This window comes from Talpa europaea (genome assembly GCF_964194135.1).
Source record: "Talpa europaea genome assembly, contig: HAP1_SCAFFOLD_147, whole genome shotgun sequence".
In the NCBI taxonomy this organism is placed as follows: Eukaryota; Metazoa; Chordata; class Mammalia; order Eulipotyphla; family Talpidae; genus Talpa; species Talpa europaea.
In genome coordinates this window covers 77,914-101,348 of record NW_028167972.1, presented here as the reverse complement: position 1 = coordinate 101,348, position 23,435 = coordinate 77,914, and the positions used below count along the sequence as shown (strand labels likewise).

At 43.0% G+C, this 23,435-nt stretch overlaps 6 protein-coding genes across 6 annotated transcripts; 2 read left to right on the top strand and 4 right to left on the bottom strand.

The window, feature by feature from the left end:
• Positions 1 to 654: 654 nt before the first annotated feature.
• LOC311188064 (histone H3.1) lies at positions 655 to 1,065 on the bottom strand (the record flags this gene model as incomplete). Its single annotated transcript, XM_084259833.1, has 1 exon — positions 655 to 1,065. One exon carries the CDS (start codon positions 1,063 to 1,065, stop codon positions 655 to 657), a length of 411 nt encoding a protein of 136 aa, XP_084115959.1.
• Positions 1,066 to 2,030: 965 nt separating this feature from the next.
• LOC311188052 (histone H2A type 1-B) lies at positions 2,031 to 2,423 on the bottom strand (the record flags this gene model as incomplete). The annotated part of the gene is made up of 1 exon (XM_084259822.1): positions 2,031 to 2,423. The coding sequence occupies one exon, from the start codon at positions 2,421 to 2,423 to the stop codon at positions 2,031 to 2,033; it is 393 nt and encodes a 130-aa protein (XP_084115948.1).
• Positions 2,424 to 9,464: 7,041 nt separating this feature from the next.
• Positions 9,465 to 9,845, bottom strand: LOC311188051 (histone H2B type 1-B; the record flags this gene model as incomplete). The annotated part of the gene is made up of 1 exon (XM_084259821.1): positions 9,465 to 9,845. One exon carries the CDS (start codon positions 9,843 to 9,845, stop codon positions 9,465 to 9,467), a length of 381 nt encoding a protein of 126 aa, XP_084115947.1.
• Positions 9,846 to 10,169: 324 nt separating this feature from the next.
• On the top strand, positions 10,170 to 10,562 carry LOC311188053 (histone H2A type 1-D; the record flags this gene model as incomplete). The annotated part of the gene is made up of 1 exon (XM_084259823.1): positions 10,170 to 10,562. The coding sequence occupies one exon, from the start codon at positions 10,170 to 10,172 to the stop codon at positions 10,560 to 10,562; it is 393 nt and encodes a 130-aa protein (XP_084115949.1).
• An 813-nt stretch (positions 10,563 to 11,375) lies between these two features.
• On the top strand, positions 11,376 to 11,786 carry LOC311188060 (histone H3.1; the record flags this gene model as incomplete). The annotated part of the gene is made up of 1 exon (XM_084259830.1): positions 11,376 to 11,786. The coding sequence occupies one exon, from the start codon at positions 11,376 to 11,378 to the stop codon at positions 11,784 to 11,786; it is 411 nt and encodes a 136-aa protein (XP_084115956.1).
• Positions 11,787 to 19,341: 7,555 nt separating this feature from the next.
• On the bottom strand, positions 19,342 to 20,004 carry H1-2 (H1.2 linker histone, cluster member; the record flags this gene model as incomplete). Its single annotated transcript, XM_084259827.1, has 1 exon — positions 19,342 to 20,004. Exon 1 carries the CDS (start codon positions 19,981 to 19,983, stop codon positions 19,342 to 19,344), a length of 642 nt encoding a protein of 213 aa, XP_084115953.1. The 5' UTR covers positions 19,984 to 20,004.
• Between the last annotated feature and the right edge of the window lie 3,431 nt (positions 20,005 to 23,435).

The following is a 23,435-nucleotide window of genomic DNA, read 5'->3' as shown; positions in this document are numbered from 1 at the left end:
CACTGTCTCTGGTGAATCCTAGCCCCTCCCCTCCCCCACTTCCCCCCCACCCCGCATCTGGCCTGTCTGTACCCCAGCGACTGTGTAAATAAAAAATAAATCTTTAAATAAAAAGAAAAGAAAAAAGCTGATTTAAATTTAAAACCCAGGGATGCAAATAAACCTAAGGCATACAATTTTTTTATTTTATTTAAAATCATCCCATGATTCTACCAGGCTGCAAGATTCACATCTCTGAGGTTATTGGGCACCAACTGAAAAACCTTAAGGCACAAAGGTGTGGGTGAGGAATAAACAGGCATTTTAGAAATGATGATTTGTACTTAAACACTAGCTTTTATTAGTTATCAGGTTAAAGCAATTAAATGTAATTTTTCCTCTCATAAAGACAATGCCAAGTTTATCAATGTCTTTGGAGTACTGAAACCTCAACTTCGCCAAAACCAATGTAAGGAATATGATTGCAAGCGGGCACAAGAAATATAAGCAAGCAACATAGCATCTCATTCCACGGCTCATACTACTGAAGCATACAACAGGACAGATTACAAACGGGGACACTTAACCAAAGAAATCACAGCTGCTTTTGTTGAAATAATTGGGTGGCTCTGAAAAGAGCCTTTGGGTTTCAAGCTGGCACACACTAGGTTCAATTTACGCCCTCTCCCCGCGGATGCGGCGCGCCAGCTGGATGTCCTTGGGCATGATGGTGACGCGCTTGGCGTGGATGGCGCACAGGTTGGTGTCCTCGAACAGCCCCACCAGGTAGGCCTCGCACGCCTCCTGCAGCGCCATCACGGCCGAGCTCTGGAAGCGCAGGTCGGTCTTGAAGTCCTGCGCGATCTCGCGCACCAGCCGCTGGAACGGCAGCTTGCGGATCAGCAGCTCGGTGGACTTCTGGTAGCGGCGGATCTCGCGCAGCGCCACGGTGCCCGGCCGGTAGCGGTGGGGCTTCTTCACGCCGCCCGTGGCCGGCGCGCTCTTGCGGGCCGCCTTGGTGGCCAGCTGCTTGCGGGGCGCCTTGCCGCCGGTGGACTTGCGCGCCGTCTGCTTGGTGCGAGCCATCCTTACAGCACGGCAATCGTCTTTACTGACGGGTGTGAAAGACACTGAGCAGCCACCTTCATTTATAGCCCCAGAATAACAACTATTGGACCCAAGGACATTCAAAAATCCCCGCGCTTTGCCCGGATTGGCCCATCTGCTGGGAGTGCCCGGATTAAGAACTGCTTTTGGATTGGTGAATGGGCCCTCAATCCTATCCTTCACCAGCACTGACGTCATTTTATTTACCCAGCCCCTTCGCTGTTGACATAAATCCTACACTGCAAGCTTCGGTCTTAAAATTTAAGGCTAGGTAATCACTTCGCTTCGCGGAAATTCCCAATGGGTGATTTCACTATTCTAATGAATAAGCTAAGAAAACTATTGATGGGTGCTTAGGAACATTTACGTGTTTCCTCGGGATTTCATAATTTTCTTGGGTGTGGCACGAATACTGTGCATAACCAGTTATCTTGATCTAAAAGTGATAAATATGGGATTTCAAAGTTTCTTTGCAAAGGTGTTTTCATAAACTTTAATGTAGAATTAGCTTTCATGAGAATCTAGAATTAGACGAGTATTCCTTAACATGTTGGTTAACCCTTAAAAACTCAGTGACCGCCACTTTCATGCTTTCCCATGGGTCCATAAAGAGAACCTGGTGTTGCAAGAAAATAATCTTTAAAAACCATGGATGGAACATTAAATTGTTCCTGTAACTGAGACTAAAACCCACAGGGTTAAGGACTATAGTAACCACACTTCTGTTTAACTCATGGAAACCTCCCTACTTTTTCACCCTGAGGGTTTTGTAAAGTATGCATCTCACTGATATTCTACCATTAGTGACATGTCACCATAAAGCCCCGAGAGGCATGATAGCATGACAGCTCTGATACTGGAAAAGGTGGGTGGCTCTTAAAAGAGCCTTTGTACGTTATGAGAACTTTTGATGCTGGAGAACACAAAGCACCGTGTAAAAGACTTTACTTGCCCTTGGCCTTGTGGTGGCTCTCGGTTTTCTTGGGCAGCAGCACAGCCTGAATGTTGGGCAGGACGCCGCCCTGCGCGATGGTCACACGGCCCAGCAGCTTGTTGAGCTCCTCGTCGTTGCGGATGGCCAGCTGCAGGTGGCGCGGGATGATGCGCGTCTTCTTGTTGTCGCGCGCCGCGTTGCCCGCCAGCTCCAGGATCTCGGCCGTCAGGTACTCCAGCACCGCGGCCAGATACACCGGCGCGCCGGCGCCCACGCGCTCGGAGTAGTTGCCCTTGCGCAGCAGGCGGTGCACGCGGCCCACGGGGAACTGCAGCCCGGCCCGCGAGGAGCGAGTCTTGGCCTTGGCGCGAGCTTTGCCTCCTTGTTTTCCGCGACCCGACATCTTGAAGAGAGAAAAGTATTAAGCGCCTTAACAAAGAAGATAACCTGAATACAGTAGAAGCGCGTGTGAGCGCATTATTTATACTAACTGGAGGTAGGCTGTGAGGCATTCTCTTATTGGCTAACAAGAATAAACCAATGGGAAACCAGAACTTGCATTCTTCATTTGCATATAACCCTTAGTCTCATGTGAGGGGTTTGTTTCCTGTATCTAATCTGATCTAATGGGTTTATGCTTTTTTTTTTTTTTTTAAAAAAGGTTTATTTATTTATACAAGAACCGGGGTACAGGCCAGATGTGCGGGAGGGTGAGAGGTTTCACTAGAAACAGAGTGGGGAGCAGAACAGGCAGACACTGCTGAGGGAGACAGTGGAGACAGGAGATGTCTGCTAGGCCATGTGGGTTTCTCCCTGGCGGGCCAGGATCTAACCTGAGCTGCAGAGGCTGCAGGCAGCTTCACAGTGAGGTACTCAACCGCGTGTGCCACCAGGGAGGTCCTAATGGGTTTATACTTTAATCCTGTAAAGTGGATCAATTTGAGTGTTTTGAAATACTATTTTTAAATGAAATCAGAAGTAAAAGTGATGATCTTTGTTGTAACTTTTGGTCACTGGCACTTTTTGGGTAGTGTGACTCATGATTTTGGGCAGGAATGAACTCAGAACAAATTCCACATAGGTAGCATTTAACAGGTACTGTGGTAATTTGAGAGATTGCAAAGCTGACAAACCTACAGCTATTATTTACCTTCCCCTTGAAACATTTGAGTTAGAGACCAAAGACTTCTAGCTTATGAATGGAAGTCTTTCTCATCATTACTCAGTATTATTCCCAATCCTCCTACCTTCCCTATTTTTTCTCATTTGCCAAAAGCACACGGAAATTCTAGTTATTCCAGAATACTACAGTTACCCTCCATATCTCACCGCATCCCTCATAGTTAGAGGACTAAGAATATTGCAGCATACAATCACAAGGAATTTTAAGACTCTTAGGAAATGAGAGACCATTCACCCCATAGCACAAAAATTTTCGAAATTACTGTGTACATTTTAAAATACTATACTAACGTTACCACTGAGTATTTTCCTGGTTGTAAGCAGTCACATGGAGGAATATAAAATCAAGAGTGCTGAGAGAAATCTTGTTGTTTTCCTATGATCTCTGAGATAGCAGTAGAAGGTGCCCATATGTAGGTAGGCAATTGTTGGGGGGACTTTTGCAGGCTCACGCCTAAATGTCAACTGATTACTAGATAGAATGGTGGAAGGAACAAGACCTGAGTGTGACAAAATCGGATCCTAAATCATCCTGTCAGAAAACTTTGTTTTCATCCAAAGAATCTGGACATGTATTTTTTCCTTTTGCCTTATTTAGAGGGTTTTTTTTTCTTCTATTAATTTTTCTATTAAAAATATTCAAACTCCTTTTCATTTTCTATCAAAATTTTCATCACCACTTATAGCAATTAACATTGATAACCACTGACAGTGTCGTTGAAATGTTGCTACAACCATCATGAAGTTGTTAAAAAAAAAAAAAAATTCCCAGATGCCATCTTAAAGACAAGACTTTTAAAGAGGAAGACTTAAATGACTGATGGTGAAATAGTAGTGTATAGTCCTGCATCCAAAAATAAAGCTTTAATCAATACATTAATGCACAAGGATGAGAAGAGTGAATCTGAAGGATCTGTAAATCAGAAGAATCAAGAGAGCTTGTGTTGGGAGAAATGCACCCAGCATTTACTCAACATATAGTTACCAAGCACATGATAAAAGCCAGAATGTTCTAGGTCCAGGGAACCCACCAGTGAGTGAAACAGACATCTACCAGTGCCATTGTGATGATTTCATAGTGGTAAGAGGTGCACAGAAAACTAAATTCATAGTAAAAGCTTAGAGTATATTTTTTGGTAAAGAGTGCTATGAAGGGGAAAAAAAGGAAGGAAGGAGATTATGTGACACAGAGATGGGCAGGGGAAATGTCACCAGGAGAGTGTCATTTTGTAACAGGGTGGTCCCCAGGAAAAGGGGAGGTTCCAGGTTCCCTGCCCCACCCAAATGGAGGGTGGAGCTGAGCAGGAAGAGAAGAGGCTGCAGAGGAGACTGAGGAAGGAAGGAAGCAGGATGGAGCCAGGAGACATGGAGGAGGTGCGTGGAACCTAGAGACACATGAAGAAACTGTGCTTGTCTTTTGGTCGTGGACTGGGTGACACAGATGTGGGTGAGACCCGTGGGATGGTGACAATGGCAGCTTTTATCTTGATTTTGATTTTGCTCTTTTCCTTCCGGGCTTGTTTGGTTGTTTCTGACCCTTTTCTGTGGGTCCCCACTGGAAGATGCTTTAGACTTGTGGCAGGCTTTGGGCCTTGCTCTGGACCGATCCTATATAGATGGACATTTACCCATGAGGGGACGGGTAACTTTGGGTGCTTCATTTAGAAACTAGACTCTTTGCCTTTCCTGTTTTGTTTCCTAGTTTCATTAAAGTTCCTTCCCATTAAAGTCTCATATGTTTTGTGTTGATGCGGCGGATGGCAGAACCCATTTAAAATAGGCAGGTTTGCAGGGTTTGGGTTGCCCCTCTCCCTGTCCTGTAACAATTTCAGTTCAGACCTGAAGGAGGTACGAAGTAGGAAGAATAAACACTTCCCCAAAAAAGCCAGAGGCATTCAAATCTGGGAAATGTGAAGTCAAGGGCCCCAAAAGTAGAAATATTCTCATTTCCTGATCAAGCTGTAAAACATTTTGGATGGAGCACTGGGTGTCTAGAGGGCTAGGTAAAATAGAAGCTGTTGAGGTGCAAAGGAAATCACTCCACACCCCTCAGGGTTCTTCTAGGCAGGCAAATAATCTAGCATCAGACAGGTTGATAAGAGAAATAAAGCCAAAAAGAAGCCTAAAAGTAACACATATGTGTCTTGTATACACAGGAGAGAAACAGTATGACTGAGTATCTCACCCAGGTGGCAGTAGATGCCATCCTAAATAGTTTAACTAAGACAAGGAAGGTTGAAGGGAGAAAGGGAAAAGTCAGTTATGGCAATTACTAGGGAAACAAATAACAGGTATGCAAATATAGTTCTGCTTTGGGGGCATGGAGATGGCAAAATAAATCATCCCTTATGTATGCAGATTTTACATGATTATAAATTTTAAAGAATAATGGAGCAGGTGAGAAATATTTGTTCCATGTTTTGGGAGCTGGAACATGATGGACAAAGAAAAGAGACTTCACATGACAGATAAGAAGGGAGTGGCCTCATCTTTACTGACAAAAATGAGATTCTCAGAGAACATGTTTACTGATAAACCTAGAACTGGAAGAGATTCCAAACTACATTCTTCCAGGTCATAAAAGTCAGAGGAAATAAATATTCCAATTATAAAATGAGCAGAAGCTTAGGACATGATGATTTGTTTTTAAATTTGGGGAGGGCAAAGTATTTGGGCAACAGCAGAAGATTCTTCTACCCTTCAGGGCCCTCACTGCTCTCAACTCAAAACAACTGGTCTTTTTAAAATGATGGTCATAGACATTGAGAGGCTCACGGTGCCTCCATTGACCTCTAGTTCCCACACTAGGATGACTAAAAGACTACTCTTGGCCTATTGAGGAATGTCTAGCTGACCCTTTTGTAGAGATTGACCCCACACTCCCTTCTCCATTGAAAAGAATAGGGCTTCCAGGGAGAGGTCCTTACAGAGAAAGTATAAATATAGACTGTAAATTCTAGCCAGTCTTTAGCGCCCCTCCCATAAAATAAACTTTTTGCAGAAAAATTTTTTTGCAGTGTAGAGTTTTACTCCCTTACAAAGTCAAGATTAAAACCTACTTTAAAAAGCCAGAAGCAGAATTGAGACTGTCACAATATCAAGAATCTAAATTCCACTGAATCACGGATGAGAATAAATCTAGTCACCCTGAGTCTAGCAATTCAATGGGCATTTGGCATACACTGTGAAAATGGTTTGATGATGAAATCTTGTCAGCAAGTTCTCAAAATCAGTAAATTCTAGGTACTTCACTTTGACAAATATGTACAAGACAGAGGTTGGGTAGGGAGATAAAGGGGATAAACTCTTACATATAAATAGGATAGAAACAGTAGTTGTTCCCCCAGTAACAATTCAAACTTCAGGAGCAGTGAAAGTAAGACAATCTGATGCCCATTGGTCTGTATGATGAGAAAAACATGTCTGCTTATAAATCACAAAACTATAATGTGACTTCAATATACTTGAGGGAAAACTAGCAATGAGGTTATTGTTGAAGAAGCCTGGAAGACACCACCCTAGAATATATTGCTCTATCATATTAACAATTAAAAAGAACCTGAAAATCAGTGGCTACAATAGAATATCAGCTTCTTTCTTTTCTTTAAAAGCATGAGATGAAATTCCCATGTGAAAAATGTCTTCCCTATACCTGAAAGATGGAAAGGTGGGGCTGAGAGTAATCTGTACAAGCTAACCTTGTTAAACCATAGCTCAACCCCTTTGCCTTGTTACAATTTACTAGTTTGTCCAATTCAGTTTATAAGCACTCAAGTAACTGTTTTTGTGGGTAATTTTTCTTGTGAAAACTCCCGTCTACATGTAAAAAAATAATTACAATTTGTATATTTTTGTCCTTGTGTAGATTTCCTTCAGCCCAGTGCAATGTGTGTGTGTTGACTTCCCCACACCAACAAGCAGTGTTCCAGATTTCAACTCAATTTTCACACTATCTGCCCAGATCGAGAACAGATTCTACAAGGGCATAACATCTCAGACTGTTCTCTACTTCTTAGGCCAGTCATAAACCCAGAATCATCTATAGTAACCAAGGTAGGCTGTGTGAAATTTTCCTACTGGCTATCATTAACTACCCAATAGGAAATCAGAAACTGCATCCTTAATTTGCATATATAGAAAGCTATTTTCTGGGCATCTGACACCTGACTGCGGGTTAGAGAGTCCCATAAATGCCTTCTTATGTTCAATTACATTCTTTAGAGCAGCTCACAAAACTCAAGAGATCCGGTTGCTCACCAGATAATTCATTTATTACAAAAGACAAACAAATGTGTAAAGAATTGACAAGATAATGGGGTTGGGCCTAGAGGTAATAAAAAGTGAAGAAGTAAAAGACTTGTTCCCTTGGGGCACAAGGAAGATTTTATTGCCCACATCTCAGGTGCGAAATGATTTAAAAGACTGACAATATCTATCCACTGTTCAAAGGGAATTTGTACAAGTCTGCAAAACAGTATTGATTAGCGTGTAAACATTCATTGAAGGAGGCACTTTAGGGATATGTAGTAAAACAATATATATAGCATAAATCCTATGTATTTTTTGTAACTTGGTGTGATGAATAGAATGTTCATACCCCCCCAAAACGTATGTTGAAACACTAATGCCCAATGTGATGGCATCAGGTGGGGCTTCTGGTAGGTGATTAGGTAGAACAGATACTCAAGTGGGCTCTGCCCTCATGAATGGGATTAGTAACTATATAAGACACCACAGAGAGCTTGCTTGCCCCTTTCTCCCTGTAAGAACACAGCAAGAAGAATGAGGAAACTGGCTTGCACCAGACACAGAACCTTTAAATGCCTTGATCTTGTTGGACTTCTGAGCTTTTAAAACTATGAGAAATAACTTTATTGTTTAAGCGCCTCAATCTACACTATTTTTGTTATAGCAGCTGTAGAGGCCGATGGGGAATTTACCTTTACTACCTTGTAGGTTCTTCTTGGGTGGATGGAGCAAATAATTATCACACAGATCAGTAGGAAAAAATGAACAAATATAATTACATACGTGGAGAGTTTACATAACTGTACATTCTAGAGTAAATGGGATAAAGGAGAGTTGAGGAGGACTCAGAAACTACATGCTGTGAAACAACTTGTTCCGCCACAGGGATAGACTACTATTTCTGTAATGACTCTAAGTCTGAGAAGTCTTCACTCTTTTTGGTCGTTCAGGCAATGGTAAGAGTTTCTCAGGTAGCTCAGAAGACTTAAGTCAATGACCTTAGCTCTAATACTACTATCCAGATCTCTTCCAGGGAAGAACCTCAACTTCAGTGATTTCTTAAACCGTAGCCTGAATTCGACCCTGCCTGGAGGCAGTGTGTCTTTTTACAATCTATAAAATACGTATAATTTTAAAGACAAGCCTTGCTTTCACACTTTATTTTTGCATATGATGCCATATGCATAATATTTCAAAGTGGGATCTGGAAAAATATGCTTTAAATTTTCTCTTAAAATATTCCTCTATGAGGAATTCTACTTTAAATTTTATTCATCCAAAGATATCTTTGTCACCTCCACAGATGCTCATAAACCAAAGAAAAACCTTTACTCCTTTGTAATAGGCAGTCCACATATGTTGATCTCCTTCACCTCTCCCTAACCCGATTTAGACTTGTCCCCACTCTTTTGCCTCAACCTGTCTTTCTTGTTATGCGAGTATTTTTGGAGTCCCCAGGTTTGGGGGAAAAAATACAAAGAAAAAGCAGTAAATAAATCTTTCTCCTCTCCAAAGGGGATTCTCCCACTCAGCCAGGAGGTGGCGCTAGATGTCCAAGGGCGGGAAATTCAAACCCTTTGTCATGGCCAGAGGTGCAGGATCATTCTTCCCTCCCTTAAAAAGGTGAATTACCCAGGAAATCGGAGCCCTGCTTTCTGAGATGCAGGAACATTGAAAAGACTTTAAACTCACTGTTGTCATCCGTAAGCAATTTTATTAGGAAAGTAGAGGGATCGCTTGTGCAAAAAGAGCTGATATAGTATATACCCCCCGAGAAGTGCCCACAGGAACAGTGGCGATTTCACTGTAAACCCATTATTTTTAGCAATGAAGAGCTGAGGATCCGGGAGAAAGTGCCCGGCCCGGCCCGGCCCGGCCTGGCCCAACATAATAACACTGGTAGTATAGGGTCTTCCAGTTACTCCGCTAAGAAAAGGCAGTTATACAGCTCTCTTGTAACACAGTAGGTGGCTCTGAAAAGAGCCTTTGAATTAATCATTGTCTACAGAGGCATTTACTTGGAGCTGGTGTACTTGGTGACGGCCTTGGTGCCCTCGGACACGGCGTGCTTGGCCAGCTCCCCGGGCAGCAGCAGGCGCACGGCCGTCTGGATCTCCCGCGACGTGATGGTCGAGCGCTTGTTGTAGTGCGCCAGGCGGGACGCCTCGCCCGCGATGCGCTCGAAGATGTCGTTGACGAACGAGTTCATGATGCCCATGGCCTTGGACGAGATGCCCGTGTCGGGATGCACCTGCTTCAGCACCTTGTATACGTAGATGGAGTAGCTCTCCTTGCGGCTGCGCTTGCGCTTCTTGCCATCTTTTTTCTGAGCCTTGGTGATGGCTTTTTTAGATCCTTTTTTAGGAGCCGGAGCCGATTTGGAGGGCTCAGGCATGATTTTTGTTAAGAGATAGACACAATGACAACTTGTGTACAGAAAAGGGTAACATGAAGAGGTCACAGTCCAAATACTTATACTTCGTCAATGCAAATGAGGAATCAAGATCTGATGCTTCTGATTGGATAACTTTAGGCAGCGTTGGGTAAGGGGAGAGGTATATGTAAATAAGGGCTTCACATTCTGTTTTCCTATTGGCTAGAACGCAAAAGAGTTTGACCAATCAGAGAGCTTACTGGTGTATCCCGGCACTGTATATAAAAAGGCTTTTGGAGGTAGCAGAAAGCACAAATTTCGTTTTATAGCTATCAAGTAGCAGCTATGTCTGGACGAGGGAAACAGGGTGGCAAAGCTCGCGCCAAGGCCAAGACGCGCTCCTCCCGCGCCGGGCTGCAGTTCCCCGTGGGCCGCGTGCACCGCTTGCTGCGCAAGGGCAACTACTCCGAGCGGGTGGGCGCCGGCGCGCCGGTGTACCTGGCCGCGGTGCTGGAGTACCTGACGGCCGAGATCCTGGAGCTGGCGGGCAACGCGGCGCGCGACAACAAGAAGACGCGCATCATCCCGCGCCACCTGCAGCTGGCCATCCGCAACGACGAGGAGCTCAACAAGCTGCTGGGCAAGGTGACGATCGCGCAGGGCGGCGTCCTGCCCAACATCCAGGCCGTGCTGCTGCCCAAGAAGACCGAGAGCCACCACAAGGCCAAGGGCAAGTAAACCTACGACTGAGCATTATCTCAACTATCAAAGGCTCTTTTCAGAGCCATCCACACGGTCACAAGGAAAGCTGTTGATCACTGCTTGTTTGTAATAGGTATTTAATACAAAGTAAATCTAATAGCTGAAAGGAGGCGGTGCAGGAACGTCACACTAGCGCCAAGATAAAAAGTAGCAAGGCAGTTTTTGTTTCAGGGTAACAAAAGGCCCCGGTTGGTCATTTTGAATTAGAATACCACCTTAGCCACTTAGTCTAATAAATGTGCAAACATTCTAGGTACGGTGTGATAGTTCTACCATGTCCCACTATATAGTTCCCATGAAAGAGAAGAATAGGTTTAGAAATACAAAAGATCAAAGAGCTGGAGGTGCCAGTCCAGTGGGTTCCAGATTTAATTAAAAGGAATCCCAGTATACTGGAAACATTCCAATTTGCTGTGCAGACGACCACGATCAGTAATTATGAGTTCATCAAGAATCAGGCCTCACTCAAAATTACTGAATCAGAAGTCATGCTTACCTTGGTCCTGGAATAGCTCGTTATGCACACTACTTAACAATGAAACAACAGTTGAAATTCCTTCAGTTTCCGGTTACCAAAAAAAAAAAAAAAAGATAAGGGTGGGCGGTGTAATTCATCCAATAGGATTGTCTAGTAATGCACCAATCAGACAGGGTCAGACTTCAGCCAACAGTTTTATCGCGCGGGACTTTTGAAAAATTATCAACCCAATCAGAATGCTTCTAACTATATTTAAGGGCGACTTTGCTTCTCTTGCCACAGACTAACTACTACGTCTGCAGTGTTTCCAGATGGCCCGCACGAAGCAGACGGCGCGCAAGTCCACCGGCGGCAAAGCGCCGCGCAAGCAGCTGGCTACCAAGGCGGCCCGCAAGAGCGCGCCGGCCACGGGCGGCGTGAAGAAGCCCCACCGCTACCGGCCGGGCACCGTGGCGCTGCGCGAGATCCGCCGCTACCAGAAGTCCACGGAGCTGCTGATCCGCAAGCTGCCGTTCCAGCGGCTGGTGCGCGAGATCGCGCAGGACTTCAAGACCGACCTGCGCTTCCAGAGCTCGGCCGTGATGGCGCTGCAGGAGGCGTGCGAGGCCTACCTGGTGGGGCTGTTCGAGGACACCAACCTGTGCGCCATCCACGCCAAGCGCGTCACCATCATGCCCAAGGACATCCAGCTGGCGCGCCGCATCCGCGGGGAGCGCGCGTAAAGCAAACACATTTGCTTGTACTTGAAAAAAGGCTCTTTTCAGAGCCACCCACAATTTCACTTAAAAGCAGTTGTAACTTGACAGTTTATCAATGAGGTAACAGTAACCCCTGAGGGTACAGAGTAAATTAAGCATTTGGGGTATTGTGGTTTTTAAATTTAAGATGCTACATTTCATGCTAGCTATATCTCTTAAGTACAAAAATCCCCTGATACATATTGTCTGTACTTAATGTAATTCACAATTAAATATAAAATAAGCGTCACTATACGTATATTACCCGATAGCCCTACTATATTGTGGTTTCACTTTACGTGGAATTGTAGCTCAGAAGAAAATGACCTCTGTACTCAAAACAGGCACAACGTTTTGCAGAACAATGTCCAAGTTCCACTCACTATCAATGAGGTTTAGAGAATAAAGGATAGGAATTACAGAGCTGTTTTACCCCGTAACCTCGACATAAAAGTACAAATTTAAGGTGTTTATTTTTTTAATTTTCTAAATGTAGTATAATTAACTGACGATATATATCGGTTTTCTAAGCTAAAAGCTTAATGAGCTGCACCTAAAACAACAGAAAATTGCAAATATAAAACTGGGTATAAAGTAAATGTAGCAGAAAACAAGTCAACAAGTTCTAAGTTTTCAAAATGAATTATAGTCACAAAATTCAGATAAAATCATGTTTTATTAACTTTTGTATTGTAATATATTTTTCTATAACTTTATATACTCCATCTTCAAGTAAAATATTTTGTCATTTCAGGTAGTGGGTAGAGAATTTACAGCTGATCACAATTTGTTTTAATGTGAAGTGAATTTTTTGGATTGTTTTCAAATTTGGGAAATCTGTCAATATGTTTTGACATGTGAGTTGTAAAAATTGGAAAACTTCTTTGCAATTTGGCTTCTGGTTTTGTAACAGGGTGGTCCCCAGGAAAAGGGGAGCTACCTGTTTCTGTGCCCCACCCAAGGGAGGGTGGAGCTGAGCAGGGAGAAGCTGGAGAAGAGAAAAGGAAGCAAGGAGGAGGCACATGGAGCAAAGAGATGTGAAGAAGCTGCGCTGGCTTTTTGGTCCTGGACTGGTTCGGAGAGATGTGGGTAAGAGACCCATGGGGAGGTTAACTATGGCAGCTTTTATCTTGATTTTGGTTTTTCTCTTTTCCTTCCAGACTTGTCTGGCTCTTTCTGACCCTTTTCTGTGGGTACCCACCAGAAGGTAAAGCTTTTCGGCCTTGCTTTGGGCCAACCCTGTTTGATGGGACATTTACCCACGAGGGGATGGGTAACTTTGGGTGCTTGATTTTGCAACTATATTCTTTGTCTTTTCTGTATTGCACACTAATGGTGTTAAAGTTCCTTTCCATTAAAGGTCTTATATGTTTTGTCTTGATGTGGTGGGTGGCAGAACCTATTTAGAGCAGGCAGCTTTGGGGTATCTAGAATGCCCCTCTCCCTTCCCCTGTAACGGTTCTGGACATTTCAAATCTTGGTTCTTTCCTAACCATTCATTCCCAGTGCTGAGTGCTGTGACATGAAGGATAGGCCTCCCTAAGATGTTCAAATAGGCCTTCTTTAAAATGTTGAGGATATGGTTCCTTAGACGGGTCACTTTGGCATGCACACTATTCCAGCTGAGGTCAACTGAGACCCTGTAGCATACAAGAGGAAAATATACCATTCCCTTAAACTACTTAGAAGAATAAGTATTGGGGGTATTACCCAGAAGTAGGGCTATTACTAGAAATAAATTTTCTATCTCAAAAACTTTTGTATATGGGAGGGCAAACATCTAATTACAGAGCAACTGGTCTTCGTCCTGAGTCACCCTTCTCGAGATGTGGCCCCTCTCCCCTCTCTTTGAAGTCCCAGGCCTGCCCCTATCCCATTCCTGAGCTCAAGATAGCCCATTTTTACTCACTTATGTTGGATATTGTCTATGTTGAATCCCTGACCAGATATAATTGATTTTTTTTCTCCCACTAATCTATCTGATGTTAATTGAGTACCCCAAAAAGAATGCAAAGGGGAACATTTTCCTCCTCCCCAACAAATACATAGATGTCATCATATGACATCTAATCCTGCATCATCTTGCTCAGAATCCAGATGAACCTGTCAGTGAGCATACTTTTCCTTGAAGTCATACTTAGCAACAATTGAGTTATATACGAACACGTCTGCCAACCACATTATACATTTCAACCCCTAACTAAATATATATTTAACAAAATTTTTTCTTATTCAAATCCCAGATATGCCCAGTAGGATCCCAACATAATCAGAGAAAAGGTGAATTATATTAGAAGACAAACTAGAGAAGAAATAAGTTTTAACAAGTTATTATTTAAATAAAATTAGAATTTTAAGAGACCATGTAAAAATACTAGTAGGGGCCTTCCTAAGGCCTTGGGGTTATGGGGCCAGACATTTGAGTTTTGTTAGCCTCAAGGTAAGGTATATCCGACTGTGGGTACTGGCTATGCTTTTCCACATTCTATATGGTCTTCTCTGTCCCTCTACTCTTCTAAAAAGCCTTAGCAGAGCAAACTAGGGGTTTAGAATCACTGGCCCTGGACAGTTTTCTGGCTTGAGATAGACTCTTACTTTGCTTGATGCTTTGGATGATAGCACCAAGCTCAGAGAGATACCAGCAGGAAAAATCTTGGGGGAGGATACAAAGTCTACTCTGAGCAAGTTGAACACTTTCGCCATCAAGGTGAACTCCCTGGGATAACTTTGTGGGGTGTTATATGTCTGTTCTGTACTGATTATCCACTTCCTTTACAGAGGGTTCCATCACAGAAACTAAAATCATGGATTCATTAGAAAAGTGAGTACAATAGCTGACATTAATAGTTTTCCATTGGTCAAGTACCATGTGCACTGATTGGCCTGACTTATATGCAATTCTCATAACTCTCTGAAAGGACATGTTTTCTCACTGTCTCTATTCATAAGCCCACACTCTAAATGTCTTCTCTTCAATGAGATTGATGGAAAAGGCATGAACAGATCTAATTTTGTCTTGGGTGGCTACTAAGTCACAGCAGTAGGACAGCCTCAGAGGGGAGGCTGGTTAAATTCTGTTATCAGAGGCCTCCTGTTAGAGGCCCAACATGAGACAAAGGTAAAAGGACCCTAAGAAGCATCAGGTCTTAGAGATGCTGTCTAGACCTCAGAACCAGGCCAGAATAATCCTTTCCTTGGAAATCTCTGGATTTTGCTCCAGAGCAAGTATTTGCTTGTGTCTTCTCCATAGCATTTACTACAGAGCTGCCCCGCACAAGGCTACTAGCAATGCCTGACTATTAAACACTTAATAAAGAGCTAGACCAAATTATGATGTGCTTTATGTGTAAAATACACACTAGATCTTAAAGACGTAGCATGAAAAAAAGTAATTTTAAATCTCATTAATACTTTACATTAGGTTACTCATTGAAATAATAATTTGATCATAGAAACTAAAATATTACAATAGATTTATTTTTTATTTTTAAAAATGTGGCTACTGGAAAATTTTGAATTGCATAATTGACTCACATTTCTGAGGAATAGCACTAGTATAGAGAGAATAATTATATTGGATCTCTGATCAGGAGTTAGCTATATCCCTAAATCACCAATTCTCAGTAATGATCAAATTTTCAGTAATGGTTGCACCATCTCAAAAGTGCTGTATCTAGAATGTGTTTGAAAAGATGTAAAGCAGTTAGCAGCAGTGTTTGCCATATTCTAAATTAGTGCTCAAAGAAAAACTAACCCAATGCTGTTGTTGCTACCTTTCTGCCCTAAATCCCTGTTCCCTTCTGAAATCCTCTAATGGTGTAATCCAGTCTTGCACTGGACCTGTTCATCTCTGGCATGGATTTCAACCACAAAGTTACTTTCCACATTTCCCCAGGCATAGAAGAAATGATATTAGAGCTTTTTCCTGTGTCTATACAGAAAAGATTCAAATCATGCATTCCTAGCAGCCTTTAATTTCTGTTATACTTTGATCATACACAGACATTTTATGAATTTCATGGTTGAATTATCAGTCAACAATTTATCTTATGCAGTATTCGTTGCCATTTTGCCTAATGAGCCATGTTGGGGCAATTATTTTAATGTTATTGCTATTGTCACATTTTATAATAAATGAGATGTAGAAATGTCAAATGTTGAGATGTTAATGTCAAAGTAAAATGCAGGTTTCATGAACTAAATAAAATTGAGACAAAGATAGTTTCCTAACATGGTTAATGTTTCAAGTCAAATGAATGACTCAGACGAAAGCCAGTCAATGATCTGAACAATTGTGAGGTAATGGAATAAAATTAAAAAATATGGACAACACTGAGAAAACATTCTTGAACACTAAAGCCTCGGCAAAATTAAGAGATTTTTATATATTAGGTTTTTAGAACTACTTTTCATTTGAAAGCAAAGGACATGCTTAATCTATGCAAATATATTTGCAGGACACATTCAACTTGGGATCAATTGTACTTCCTATAAATTGACATCCCAAAGTTTGAGGGAAAATTAGAAAATCACCTCTCTTTGCTTAGTTTGATTCTACCACTGTCTAAGGCTTAGCTTTGGTGCAAAAATCAACCAGATGGGTGGACTTGAAAATATCTGAAGGAGAAAGGGATTCTAGAGTATGCATGGCGCTCTCACCATAATTGTGAGTACATTGGGAGAGTCTTAGTCATTTTGTAGCTTGGCCCAATCTGAATTAATAAGGCAGCCACAGTGGCAGACATGCAGATGGTTCAAAGAACCAGGAACTAGGGAGATGTCAGGCCCCAGACATTGCAGCTCTCCGCTGTTCTCTGCACGTTGGCTCCATTCTAGTCTTTTTCTCCACCAGATCTCTTGGTTTCTCCTACACAGTGTCTAAGAAGGCAACTCCCAGCCCTTACCATCAGTACACTCCAGTTTCTGTAACTAAATTGCAGTTTTTGAACAGAAAAATTTTAATAGGTTCATATTGGCCTAGTGATCTCTGGACCAATCAACAACCATTCCTTTGTCAGAGACCTTCCTTGCTGAAATGTCACTCCACAGATGACAGTGGCTATTAAGACACACTGGTTAGCAAATTTTAAACCAAAGATGAACACCAGCCTATTTGAGATCACAGGGCATTTTAGTTTCATTCTTCATGTTGTCCAAGAGCCAAATACACTTTAATTGAACTCTCGAAATGGGCTAGTGGAAACAGAGATATGAGATGTATATGCAAAAGACACACATATTGCAAAGACTTCATATGAGAAACAAAAAAAAAATGTTAAATTTAATCTCAAACATTTTTGCACTTATTTTGTGTTGAATCATAATATTTGGGGTATATTGGGTTCATGAATTATATTAGGAAATGATTTCACCTCCTATTTCATTTTTCCTTCCATATGTGGCTATTAACAACACTGTTCTAGAAATTATTAGTTCACTCATGCATAGATCCCTTAATTAACTGAGCATCTTGAAAGTACACTTTAAGGGCTAGTGGCTCTCAGGGAATCTAAAATCTCATAGGTGGCGATTTCTAGCAGCAACACAGAGGATAGGATAGGATATCTGGGAGTAAAGGTAATAAAAAATATGAAGATATATTTGGAGAAAAATTAAAATATCCTCAACAGATATACAATATATGAACAAATTGAAAAGTATAAAATTTTCGTAAGAAAATGCATCTCCCCAAATAAATATCTAAATATGATACACTCCCAATAAAACTACCAATAGGGTGGTATGGGTTTTTAAATTATGTTAAGGAGCAGGGATGGAAGGGGCATGGTAGGGAGGGGGAAGTATCTTAAAGTACATAAGGAAAAACAAAACTAATTGAACAAAAAATAACCAGGAAATTCTGAAAAAGAAAGGTAAGAATTAGCTGTATCAGCTATTAAAGTTACATTATAAAATCTGCTTATTGAATATTCAATTATTTGATTATCTACAATGGGTCGTGTATTCTCAACATTGAAGACAGAACTGTAAATATATTTAACATACTTAAAATTGAGATTTCATCGTAGAAATGACCAAAGACCAAAATAAGAAAGTAGAAAACCAAGAACTGGTTCACTTACCCATGGAATTTAGCTTATTATAAAGGAGGCATCGCATATGATCATAAAGAAGCCACCTCAGGTTGGGGTGGGGCGGGGATTAAGAGGTAGAAATAGAAGTTATAAATGGTCTTGGGGAGTGGGAAGATGGCTCCCTATATTAAACAGCAAACACAGGACTTTTACTGTAAATTTCACGACAAATTACTGAAGAAACCATGGAGCTAGTGCCTTTCTTTTTGGATGTTGTTTTCTCAAAGAAGCTTTTTCAATTCCTGATTCTGAAAAATATGAAGATTAAACTTTCTCAGTTCAGCTGAGGGGGTGGGCGCCGCGCAGGGATGGAACTCCAGGTCTTAGGAATCCCCTAGAACCTGTTTCAAGAAAACCTGTGTCCGCCAGGATCAAAAACAGGACGCTGGACTTCCTCTATCCCGGAGAAACAGTGAAATGAAGAACGCACTGACAGCACTACGAATGGAAACTGAAACCCTTTATTAGACATCACCTTCACCCAAACGCATTATTAGTCCCCTCTTCTCGTGTAGAAACATTTGGAATGAACAAGGCATTTCAAGCACCCTGAATGTTTCAGTTTTTCTAAATGGAGCACTAGTGACCCGCCTGCCAGGACAAAATGGCCGACTAAAGTTGTGTTTGCGTTTTCAAACCCGTACTTTACTCCAAAGCTGCCCGATACAGGATCCCTGGGATCTAGTCTCTCCTTGGCTGTAAGTTTCCTTGCTGCTGCTGCAGCTGCTTTAAAGTGAGTTTTGCTGTTGCTGCCAAAGCAAAGGGGAATTAATAGAAAAAAAAAAACAAAACAAAACAGGGCAGAGGGCCGCACCCACTTGCCACCCCCACCCCCACCCCCACCCCCGGACGGGATCCTAACGCCGAGACTAGCAACCTGATTTTGAAAAACATTAAACATTAAACACACGCCATACACTAAAGTCTGGAGAAAAAAGGACCAAAACTCAACAGAAGCAAAACAGAAGTGTAGCAGAGACGACAGGAGCCCGGCCACTCACCAATTGCGCACAGGCTGGGAGTGACGGGCTGCACGAGCCGGCCAACCCGCCAGCGAGGCGGGACTTTTGAAATGAGTCTTCAGTCCAATCGGGATCCCAAAGAACTGGCTGGTTTCACTAGTGAGTTTCTGCCATTCCCAGCGCGGGGCGGGGCGGGCAGACGGCCCCAGTACACCGACGCCGCCAGCGCCCCGCTGCGCCCGCCCTGAGCCCCGCAGGGCTTAGGGCGAGCTGCCGGGCGCGCCGGGGGCCGAGACGCCGGTCTGCCCTTTCCGGGGTGTTTGTCGCCATCCCCCGTGGCAGACGGCCCCGCTTATTTTAGCAAAGCTCGAAAGGGCTCTTGCAAGAGGGCAGAATTATATAATGCGTGTTAAGCTCTTTCTTGAGAGAGTGGTGGCTCTGAAAAGAGCCTTTTTGGGTTTTAGAAGCAAGCGTCTTGGCAGCCTACTTCTTTTTGGATGCCGCCTTCTTGGGCTTGGCAACCTTGGGCTTGGCGGCCTTGGGCTTCACTGCCTTAGCCGCGCTCTTGGCAGCCTTCTTGGGCTTGGCGGCCTTCGCCTTCTTTGGACTCTTGGCTACTTTCTTGGCCACAGCCCCCGCCGGCTTCTTGGCTTTCTTTGGGGTCTTCTTCACCGCCTTCTTGGGCGTGGCCGCCCCCGCGGGCTTCTTGGCCTTCTTAGCCGCCCCAGCAGCCTTCTTGGGCTTGGCCGCGCTGCCCGCCTTCTTGGCCTTGGGCTTGGCGTCCCCGGAGGCCGCCTTCTTGTTGAGCTTGAAGGAGCCCGAGGCGCCGGTGCCCTTGGTCTGCACCAGGGTGCCCTTGCTCACCAGGCTCTTGAGGCCGAGCTTGATGCGGCTGTTGTTCTTCTCCACGTCGTAGCCCGCGGCCGCCAGCGCCTTCTTGAGCGCGGCCAGGGACACGCCGCTGCGCTCCTTGGAGGCGGCGACAGCTTTGGTGATGAGCTCGGACACCGGGGGCCCGGACGCCTTGCGGCGCGCCCCGGCCGGCTTCTTGGCCGCCTTCTTCTTCACCGGGGCCTTCTCCGCGGGGGGCGCGGCGGCGGGAGCGGCGGGAGCGGTCTCCGACATGTCGAAGTCTGGACTCGAGTGCAAGTGGCGAAGCGCCGATGTGCTGCGCGGGCCGGGCGCCGTATATATAGAGCGCAGGCGCGCGCTGATTGGTGCTCCGCTCGCCCGCCTGGCTGGCAGGCTCCGAGCCGCCGCGGTGCGCCCAAGTTGTGTTTGTTCCACTTCACAAAAGGGGAAAAATATGAAAATGCCCCGCACGAAATCACCCGCGTTTGGTCGGGAAAGGATCCGAGAAGCCTCAGGCTTCGTGTTCTCCATTTAATTTTTCTGCAACTGCAAAGACAAAGCGCCCAGGCGTCCCCAATTCCCCCAACTCCAAGGGAAGTCCAGGGCACTTGGAGACCACTTTCTGTTTTTCTTCTAAATTACCTATTCGCTCCTTTGCCCCTCAAAGTTCTTTTTCTCAGGGGTGGTAGGGTACATGCTTCCCTTCTTTTGGGGGCAAAACTGAAATGTTTTTCACCTAAATTTTCACGGCAATTCTGTTTCTTCGCAAAGGAAGTAACACAGGTCCTCTGTGAATTCTGCGTACAGACCCGCAGGAACTGTGGACTGGGACGAGGATTCCCGGGCCGGTCCAAAGCACTTAGGACAGCTTGGGTGTGGGTTCGTGAGCCTTGGCGGGGGTCCTGGATGGTGGGCGCTTAGAGACTTAAATCTTTGATTTGAAGTCACTGAAACTGTCAAATCCTTTTCATAGTTGGGGGCGGGGCACTCTTCACTTCTCCACAGGCGAGAAATTGGGCTGTTTTTAAAAAGCTCACGGGTTCCCCTCTGGGTTGTGCAAGGCAGGGGGTCTGGCCCCAAAGAATAGGGATAATTAGAGAAGAAGGGAGACCTCCTAAGTCTGCAAAGAACCCTCCAAAGACTTGGCAACGGGAGACATGCAGATGATCCGTTGTCAGCGAAAACAAGCGTTTATTTATTTATTTTTGCGCGCTGCCCTAAAGAGATGAATTTCAGCACAAGAAAATTCTTGCTTTTTTCCAGTAACAATACCTAACATGTCATAGTAGAGAAGGGCACTTTGGAAATGGGAACGCAAAGATAGTGATGGAAATAAAGTAACTGACATTAGCTTATATCTTTTAAGACTTCAAAAAGGAATTATAGTCAGAGATCTTTAATAGAAAAAAATTAGATGGCAAAATTTTCAACAAAAAGAGAAAAAGTGCTAGAACATATACATTATGATACCGCTTTTGGTTGGTGAGATCATTTCTCATTTCCTCTAAAGATGGCCATATGTATTCTATCCTCAAGTTTGCTTAACTACTTAGTTTGTACTTCGTATTTTACCCTTTGGTCCTAAGCAATTGCAGTTCTTTTTTTGAGAGAAAAGGCTGAATAAACATTCTGCTCATAACATTTCATATAATCGTCGATTTATAGTTTGTGACAGAGGAAGTGGTCCATCTCACCAGTAATTCCCATTCAAATGTGTGTCTTCATGAAAAGATGCATTAAAGATGCGAGTCTTATGTTGTGGTAGTCAAAATGTGTTATACAAATTAAGTTCAAAGGAGGTACCTTCTTTTAGAATAAGGATAACACCATGGTTTCATTGAATAACAGTCATTCAACATTTGGAAACTGTGTCTACTACTGGGAATTAACAGCCTAATACGATTAGTAATGGATGAGTTAGCAGCAATAGAAAACCACTTTAGACCTGTCATCCATCAGTGTGACTTTGGGTATAGGAGATCTCAGAAATGATTGAAAGTGTACAGACAACTAAAGCACCTTCATCATACTAATATGTTTAGGTAAATAAAAATAAAATAGCATGCCACTTTGTTCTAATTCTGTGTGCAGTGAGACACCCCCTATCCCAGATCTTCAACTGCGTGGACTCTACATTTCCTTCAGAGTATGTAACATTGAAAGTTCACTTGTGCAAATGAATTCTTTCCAGTAGAAAAGGTAATTCCAAAAGTTGTGATTGCATTGTCGAGAAGGACATTAGGACATAAAGCAGTTTTGTATCTGACTTTTCAGCCTTCTAGTATTCTTTCTTTCCTGGACTATATACAAATTTCAATACCTCTTATTCTGCTTTGACCTGGCTTTTTCAATCTCCTGGCTCCCTCATTAATGACTTTAGTCATTCTTTGGCCCATGCACTAGCTCTATATAATACTTGTATGAGAGTCATTTTAATTGTCTGAAAATTATGCTTCAACACTTGGTTAACTAGTTTATCGTAACAGCTATGAATCAGACTTTAGACACTTCTAAAAATTGAAAGATACAAAACTTTTCACCATAGATATGGTAAATGTCCCTAGAAGTCTCATGATTTGAAATAAGATTGAACAAACGTTTGTTAAAAGCCTATTAAAAATTAGCTCCAAGGGAAAATTCAGATGAGAAGTGTGACTCAAAATTAACAGCCTCAAGATAACCAGCAGTAAATTGAGGACATGGTTAAATATTACAATGCAATATATCATATATCTTCTATTGACACAAATCCTGAATGTGAAGCATTGGCTAATTTTGCTTCATGGTGTTCAGGTCTGGAGCTGGTAGACAAAGTTAAATAAGCAGAACAGAATGTCAAGTTAAAAGACTGTCCAGGAGCTGGAGGAACAGCGAGACCCACACAAAGGAGACTGACAGGAGTTGCTGGGACAGGTAGGATGCAGAAGGGGACTGACAGTTGAGTGTTCTTTCACTTTCTTATTCTATCATGGCTAGAATAGGGTCTGTCTATTTAGTAGTCGGCAAATCTAATATTAATAACCTTTGTTACAGGCTCTAACTAATAGTGATTGAAACCTCTTTTTTCCTGACTCACCAAAGAATGAAGCTAATAATAGCAAGTGCTTCACTGGCAAAGCATCAGTGCTTCGATCCATGACCAGATCGACAAAATGGGGAGCCTGAGAAGAAACATGTGAAAAGAACAAGAGATCTGAAGCCTAAATAAAATTGTAAATGCTCCAGTCCATGTATTTCCTAACAAACCTTTCTTTCACATCATTCAGGGCAACTTTTCTGTTTTCAATCTCTGCAGGCAAATGGCCAACATTTAGGCAATTAGTCCTGAGCCAAAATGTCCCCTCCAACAGCCTGTGGGTAACTCAAGGCCTGAGATTAAAGCGTCCATAGCTATATTCCTTGACTTACTGCCAAAGCATCTTGGGGAAACCAAAAAGGAACATAGCAGTACAGCACTCAGAGCAGGAGCTTAAAAATGCAGAGAGTATCACAAACACAGTGACTCATGGCAAAATATATGTATTGCACATTTTGGAATTGCTTTTAGAACCATATGAAGAATTCAGGACACTAGCCATGCTGTTCAAGCTCTTTTTCAGATGGCTTCAACAGTTTCAAAAAGTTAAACTTACCCAGAAGAAAAGTATTTATCCATACTAAGAATATATTCCTTTTTACACCTTCCTAGTCTTGGTCTATGATGAATGCAATTATAAAGCACAAGA